The sequence below is a fragment of the Herpailurus yagouaroundi genome, unplaced genomic scaffold (genome assembly GCF_014898765.1).
Source record: "Herpailurus yagouaroundi ecotype Mexico unplaced genomic scaffold, PumYag 140, whole genome shotgun sequence".
Classification (NCBI taxonomy): domain Eukaryota; kingdom Metazoa; phylum Chordata; class Mammalia; order Carnivora; family Felidae; genus Herpailurus; species Herpailurus yagouaroundi.
Genome location: NW_024412395.1, coordinates 95,473,236 through 95,480,853, shown reverse-complemented (window position 1 = coordinate 95,480,853; position 7,618 = coordinate 95,473,236). Strand labels below are relative to the sequence as shown.

At 54.0% G+C, this 7,618-nt stretch overlaps 1 protein-coding gene across 5 annotated transcripts; it reads right to left on the bottom strand.

Moving 5' to 3' along the window:
- Positions 1-280: 280 nt before the first annotated feature.
- On the bottom strand, positions 281-6,282 carry CATIP (ciliogenesis associated TTC17 interacting protein). 5 transcript variants are annotated; one of them, XM_040476237.1, is made up of 10 exons: positions 6,226-6,282; positions 5,981-6,073; positions 5,588-5,788; positions 5,228-5,283; positions 4,011-4,097; positions 3,655-3,822; positions 2,239-2,363; positions 1,402-1,478; positions 998-1,086; positions 281-809 (listed from the first exon to the last, which is right to left on the bottom strand). In XM_040476237.1, the coding sequence occupies exons 1-10, from the start codon at positions 6,248-6,250 to the stop codon at positions 579-581; spliced, it is 1,152 nt and encodes a 383-aa protein (XP_040332171.1). In that variant the 5' UTR covers positions 6,251-6,282; the 3' UTR covers positions 281-578. The 5 variants fall into 5 exon arrangements, with proteins under 5 accessions (XP_040332171.1, XP_040332174.1, XP_040332170.1 ...); XM_040476240.1 differs by lacking the exon at positions 5,588-5,788; XM_040476236.1 differs by having other exon boundaries at positions 5,981-6,237.
- Between the last annotated feature and the right edge of the window lie 1,336 nt (positions 6,283-7,618).

The window sequence follows — 7,618 nt, the reverse complement described above, 5'->3', positions numbered from 1 at the left end:
GAGAGCCGGCGGCCAGTGGGTTTTGGGAGGCTTCAGAGGTGGTGAGCGAGGCCAGTGGTGATCCAGGTTAACCGCCCCCCCCCCCCCCGCCTGCATTTTTCTTGGTTGGGGGGTGGGGAGGAGGGCAGTTTGGTTTATGCTTAGTGACATCCGGAAAGATTCTGAGGGCCAGGAAGCCCCGCCCCTTTATCCCCACTAACCCGGTGACTAAGGGTGTGGGTTTTGGCTCCCGACGTCCAGGTTCGAATCCTGCTTCCTACGTACTAACTCTAGGAGTTACTTAACCTTTCTGCGCCTTTATTTTCTTCTCTGTAAAACAGGGATATTGATCATAGCCTCGCGGAAAAAGACTGAAATTCGCGGACAAACTGTGAACAGTTCCTGTTTTTAGCCAAAACACAATAGTCTGTCCAGGGAAGGTTCCGGCGCTCACAGCGGAACCGCGGAGGCGCCCCGTTTATTTCCCCTCCAAACCGCAGTCCAAAAGGCGCGCTTCCGGAGTGAGTCCCTCTGGATCCCCTCGGGGGACAGGGATGCCCCGCTCCCTGCGCATCCCCGCACGCGGCGCCGGGCCAGCCCTAGTCGGTGGGGCGCTCCGGGTCCAGCGAGCGGAAGGGGCTGGGCCGGCTGGAGGAGCGCAAGGCGGGGGTCGGCGGGTTGCTCTTCGCGAACGGCCCGAAGTACTCGGCGGCGAAGGTGACCACGTCGGCCGGCCGGCGCAGAAGCAGGAAGAGCAGGAAGTCCGAGATGAGCGCCTGGGCCTCGGGGTGCTGCCGCAGGTAGCTGTTGTGGCTGACACGCAGCTCCTCCTGGCGGCGGGCCGAGCGTGAGCGTGAGCGCGACCCGCGGACCCAGCGCCCCAGGAGCGCACTCCTCCCTTCGCTCCCTCGGGGTGTGCGTTTCCAGCCGGCACCGAGGGACATAAGTAATGGTGGGGTTTATGCTGGGTGAGGGGGGAGAGGAACGGGGACCCCAGGCTGACCGCAGCCTGTCTCACCTTCCGGCCCAGGAATCTCGAGTAGAGCTCCATATCCTCCTCCCACACCAGGGGCTTCTTCTCAAACACCGGGGCAGGCTCGATCTCATCTGGGTGGGGAGGGAGGAAGGCTGCACACCCCCAGCCCCGGAACCTTCCCCACATACAGAGGGATGCCCAAGGACACCCAAAGAGCAGGCTCGGGGAAAAGCCCAGGGTTCTGCTCACCTGGCCAGAGTTGCCAGAAAGGGTTCCCTTCAAAATGGTCCTCCCCTAATTGTCTTGGGGTCAGGGGCTAGAGGGCAAAACTTCTCCATCTGATTTCAGGTTCTGATTCCCCCACTCAGTCCAGCCCCTGCACCCTGGAAGGCCCCAGGTGTTCCCACCTCTCCTTCACTCTTCCACCGGCCAGAGGCTTCACTCACCCTTGTCCCTCAAAACAGGCATCTTGGTGATCATGCAGCACCTGGGGGAACCCACCTGGATCCTCTTGGCCAGGTGCCTGGGGTACGACACAGACATGAGTGGGGGGCTTCCCAGACCAGCCCACTCCCTTGAGAGCCGTCCTGGGGGTCTCCCTTCACTGGTCCCCAACACCCTGCTTGAGTTCCAGGGTTGTGTTCATTTCTAGATCCCCAGATGATGGCCCCTGCTTTTCCTGTTCATGCCCTTTTTGCCGCGTGCTGGTGTGCCAGGTCTGGCATGAGACCTTTAGCACTAAAAATGATGAGCCTCCGGGCTATGTGATGCTCAAAATAAAAACAACACCCTAAGTTATCAAATAAGGAAAGCCAGCAATGTTCTGATTACTTTTTTTCCAGTGTAACAAATGATGATATCAATACCTCTTTGGAAATTTCAAGAAACAAATTCTTTCCCCTCGCCCCACCCATTTTCTTCTGATTTGGTGCCTGGGCCGTGCTGGTGCCAGCTTGGCAGTGAGGGCGCCAGGATGCTTTCCCCAGCACTTTGATTCTATCCTATCGGGTATCAAGTTGTTCAAACCTTGGTGTTCTTCAGTATCACACCCACCACCCGTGGCAGCCGCTTTAGCTACTATGCCTTAGGCCTTGTGGGGTCAGCAGTGACCTCCTCAGCCGCTCAGAGCTCTTTGGTGAGGGTTTGGGAGGCACGGCAGGCATCAGGAGAATGAGTAAATATGTGAAGGGAGAGTGAATGGTGGGGATAAAGCCGGCCCCCAAGATGGAGCACCCATGCTTGTGCTCAACACTGCCCCCTTGCCCCCACTGTCAGTAGCTCACCCATCAGAGAGCAGGTAGAACTGGCAGGAACCAGGGATGCCTTCATCGGAGTGGACAGTCTGCTCCACGATGAACACATCCACCTCCTGGTGGCCCACCTGGATCGTCTGGATGCCCAGGGCTTGCTGGCAGCAGCCAAGATGGAGGGAAGCGAGGTGGATACCCAACAGGGTCTCCCCACATCTCACCCTGACCCTCTTCACTTTGCCGCTTCATTTCTTGTCAGTGATTAGCAACCCTTGACTGTCCAGACCCTCAGGCACCACAGGATTTGAGATGCACCCCGAGTTAAGTGGGGACCCCCTCCTAGGGATCCAGTTCCATGCTGCTTGTGCCCCAACCCTACCTGTATCATCTGGATGACCAAGGGCTTCTAGTTGGCCGAGTCAGTTACAGGGATGAGGCTCAACCGTTTAGGTGGGAGCATGTGGGGCGGGGAGTGAGGGACGCTGGGCAGTTTGAGGGAGGGGCCGGTGATGCTCTGAGGAGGGGGCTAGATTGAGGTCTGTGGCCGCCTTGGGCCCATGCTGCAGGCAGACTGCCCTGTTGTAGCTAAAACTTAAACCCCTGTGCTGGCTGCGGCCATGGGGAGAAAGTGCTAGCATAAAACGTGTGTTTCAAAGAAGATGGGGGGATGTGAGGTGTGCCTGTTTGTGTCAGACACATTGCTGTTTGTTGTTTGTGATAGAAAAGACTAGAATGTCCTTTACAAAGCTGGTCAAATCAGCCTCCAAAATGTGTGTTTATGTTTTTTTTTTTTTAAATTGTTTATTTACTTATTTTGATTGAGAGAGAGAGAGAGAGAGAGAGAGAGAGAGAATCTCAAGCAGGCTCTGCACTGTCAGGGCAGAGCCCTACTCAGGGCTCCAGCCCACAAACCATGAGATCATGACCTGAGCTGAAATCAAGAGCCGGACACTTAACCGAGTCACCCAGGCGGCCCCCAAAATGTGTGTTGAGAGGCACAGCTTTAAAATCTCCCATTGCAGGAAGTCCTAGGTGTGTTGATTAGTTTTAGCCACAATAAAAGAGAAAAAACACCCTTCCCGTCTGAGACACAATAAAAGAGCATTTAAGTGCCGTTGGAAATGGTGTATTTCCTATTTAAAAAATGCGTCTCTAAGAGCAGCCCTCCACTATATTTACTTTTCCTGGACTGACCGTGGTGCAAAAAGCATTGCTTCTCTCAACTGCGCACAGCTTCGGTGCCTCTTATCCACTCCACCTGTGTCAAACGTGATCTTCTAACAAAGGCGGTCTTGCTGGGGCTCTGCCCTGGAAGTCCCACCTCCATGGCCCCAGCCCACTCCTTCTTTCACCCCCAAGCTGGCTTTTCTCCCACCTCAGCCATCTCTGTGCCCCTTCTGGTTTCCCCCAGGCTAAGTCCCCCTCCCCCCCGCCAGGGAGACCCCTTACATAAGTGGAATAGCAGAGTTTGCCCTCTGTGTCCAAGGCCAGGAAACGGGCGTTGCTGGGCACCAGCTGACGCCAAGCCATCACCCTCAGCAACAGCAGGTTGGCAGCCTCGGAGACGAAGCCCACAGTTGAGCTCCAGGGGAAAAAAGTCACTTCGGTCTTCACTTCCTGTTCAGGAAAAATCCGGGTCAGGGATGTTGATTTGGGAAGGGGTGAGGAGGACAGGAAAGCCAGTTATTGGGCATATGGTCCTTGTTGAGTCCCCATGCCAGGCTTCTGGTCTGACACAATCTGGCCCCTTCTCTCGGCTTCCAAGAGGACGTGGGGTACGGCTCCCACCTGTCTCTCACCCTTACCTCACCCTCCTTGACACTTCTGGTCATGACCAGCTGGTCATCCTGCCTCACCAGACTCATCTTCCTCTCCATGGGGAGGATGTGCAACTAAGGGCCAGAGCACAGAGAGGGGAATCAGGAGCTCACCTGACTGTACACGAACAGGAACCCCCCAGAAGCCACCTGGCCCGTTCTCCTTTATAAGTGACAAAACTGAGGAAAATTTGGATAGAAAATCTTCCATATGTAGTAAAGTTCAAGAGCAGAAGGCAGGGGTGCTTGGGTGGCTCAGTCAGTTAAGCGTCTGACTTTGGCTCAGATCACGATCTTGTGGTTGGTGAGTCTGAGCCCCGAGTCAGGCTCTGTGCTGACAGCTCAGAGCCTGGAGCCTGCTTCAGATTCTGTGTCTCCCCCTCTCTCTGACCCTCCCCCATTTGTGTTTTCTCTCTCTCAAGGATAAATAAATATTTTTTAAAACTTTAACAAAAAAGAACAGAAGGCGTGTTATGGTGTAATTCGAAGTTCAAAAGCATATGCACTTTAGAATATGGGTTTGTTTTTTTTTTAATTTAAAAAAAAATTTTTTTTTCAACGTTTTTATTTATTTATGGGACAGAGAGAGACCGAGCATGAACGGGGGAGGGGCAGAGAGAGAGGGAGACACAGAATCGGAAACAGGCTCCAGGCTCCGAGCCATCAGCCCAGAGCCTGACGCGGGGCTCGAATTCACGGACCGTGAGATCGTGACCTGGCTGAAGTCGGACGCTTAACCGACTGCGCCACCCAGGCGCCCCTAGAATATGGGTTTTAAAAGATGGGAATGGTTTCTGTGGGAAGGTTCTTAGGCATGAGTAGGTTTCCAATGTGTAAAATGGTTCATGTTCCAGAAGTCAGCGAGGTGGCCGGGGCAGGGTGTGGGAGGCACAGAGCAGGAGAGTTTGGAGGCGAGGTAGTGACAGGCCCTTGGGAAAGGCCAGGCTCTGGGAAAGGCCAGCCGGCGTGGCCCCCCGGAAGATGCTGGGCTTCCAAGGTTTTATATTAGGAGAAGGTCATGAGAAGCCACCTGCTGCCCCCGATAGATTGGCTTCCAGGTTGTGTGTGGTGGGGATGGCAGGGTAACTCGGGGACAGTTGGGGTAACATTCCACTGAGCCCCCCCACACTTCTTCCCTCCCTCTCTCCCAGGGTCTCTATTCTGACACCTGGTTTGGAACCAAAGCTGGGGGCCCCAGGAGGTACCTTGATAAACTCCTGGGTATGTTGTTCCATGATATGCAGGTCCCACGAAAGATAGCCTGGGGTAGGAGGAGAACGTCGCCATCACCGGGGACAGGACTGGAGATTGCAGGGAGGCAGGGTGGTGGCCCAGGCTGGAGGACTCAGGTGCAGTGTGACCGTGGGGAAAAACTAGGTGGTGCTCTTGTCTTAAGTCTGTGGCTGTGATGAATCTCCCCGTCACCCCCACCTCCCATACTCCTCTTTGCCTCATTCTGCTCCCAAGGTGAAGTGGAGGGTTGGTCCTGAGCAAAGGTCCTAGGCATGGGGGGAGGGGTGGGAGGAAGGATGGAGGTGAAGCCAGTCAGGCAGCAAGAGCTGTACCCAGGAGGGAGATTCCGCAGAGCATCTTGTCCACGAAGCCCTGGCTAAAGGCGTGCACGAGGAGGCAGTGCGACATAACGCCAAATTCGTCTTTGTATTTCCCTCTCTGCACTTCGATGGTCAGCTCTCCCTCAGGCTCCCCCGTGTCTGAGACCATGGCCAGGGTCTCGGAGAACAGCAGCATCTGCAGCTCCTCCTGCTCTGGGGGTGAGGGTCCCATGGGGGCAGATAAAGCCCCAGCACCCCCCCCCCTGCCCGACTCTCTGACCCTCCAGCCACCCTCTCCTCATCCCACGTGTCTCAGGCAGCTCCTGCCTCGTTCCCTTGGCCTCTGCGACAGCCAGCGGATGAAGACCCCTCCCCCCCCAAGTCCCCATGACTGTCGAGGCTCACGGAGGTTGTTGAGGAAGTGGATGGCTTCGGCATTGGCCTCTAGGGGTGGCGAACTGTCGCGGGCTGAGGGCTGGTGGTCCTTGGCTCTGGGGCCTAGGGATAGAGGAAAGGCTGAGATGGCATTCTTGGGGAGGACAGGCATGGGACAGGGGTCCTCAAAGCAGCATCCTCCAAGGCCACCCCAAGGAGGATTGTGAGGGAGAAGATGCCCCTTCAGCTTCTAGTCCTGCCAGCCCTCTTCCCACCTGTGGATTGATGTTTGGAGGACATCCTGCTTTCTGCTACCCGATCTGTGTTCAGCTGTCTCCATGGCAACCGGAAGCCAGCTATCGCCTCTTAAAGGGCCACGAACACACCTCACTAAACCACCAGACCTTGAAAGCAATGGTAGGAACTGTGGTCTGGGGCTCAGGCCATGTCTGAAGTATTGTCCTGCAGAGGGAGCATTTGACACGGCAGGGGGATGACAGGGGTCACTAGAATGACCTTAGGGAGCCCTGGCTGGCTCAGTCAGAAGAGCATGCAAACCTTGATCTCTGGGTCGTGAGTTTGAGCCCCCCTTTTGATGTGGAGAGTACTAAAAAAAAAAAAAAAAAAAAAGGAATCTAAAAAAAGAAAAAAAGAATGACCTTAGAAGTTGTGGCCCTGAGTCAGACATGGCCTCACGTGCATAGAACCCAGTCAGATGCCACGTGAAGAGTGCTACATGTAAGAGTGATGGCGATAACAACGACAGTGACCACAAACCCTTAAACCATGCTCACGGCAGGCCAGACACTGTTCTGGAGGCTGCACATACGTGATCTCATTTAATACTCAGATTAACCCTGTGGGTAGATGCTTTCCCCCCTGCACTGTATGGCTAAGAAAACTGAGGCCCCGAGAGGTTAAATGTTTTCCAGGTTGACCCAGTCAATACAGTTGACCCTTGAGCAGCATGGGTTTGAACTGCCACTTATATGTGGATATTTTTCAAGAAGTATAGGTACAGTACTGTAAATGTATTTTCTCTTCCTTATGATTTCTTAATAACATTTTCTCTAGCTTACTTTATTGGAAGAGTACTGTATATAATACATATAACATACAAAATATGTGTTAACCGTTTGCGTTATCTGTAAGGCTTCAGGTCGATAGTAGGCTGTTAGTAATTTTACCCGGATTTTCTTTTTTTCTTTAAACAAAATGTTAAGGCTTTTTTTCCCCCCCTTTTAGCTTTATTTGTTTATTTCGAGAGAGTGAGAGAGAGCATGAGTGGGGAGGAGGAGCAGAGAGAGAGGTAGAGAGAGAGACTCCCAAGCAGGCTTCGCATGGTCAGTGCAAGGGCCTGACTTGGGGCTCAAACTCATGAAACTGTGAGATCACGACCTAAGCTGGAATCAAGAGTCAGATGTTTACCCGACCGAGTCACCTAGGTGCCCCGAGAGAGAAAGAAATTAAAAAAATTTTTTTTTAAGTTTATTTATTTTGAGAACGAGGGTACCAGTGGGGGAGGGGCTGAGAGAAGGAGAGAGAATCCCAAGCAGGCTCGTCACCCTCAGCACAGAGCCCAGTGCGGGGCTCCAACCTACGCACTGAGAGATCATTACCTGAACCGAGATCAAGAGTTGGATGCTTAATCGACTGCTCCACCCAGGC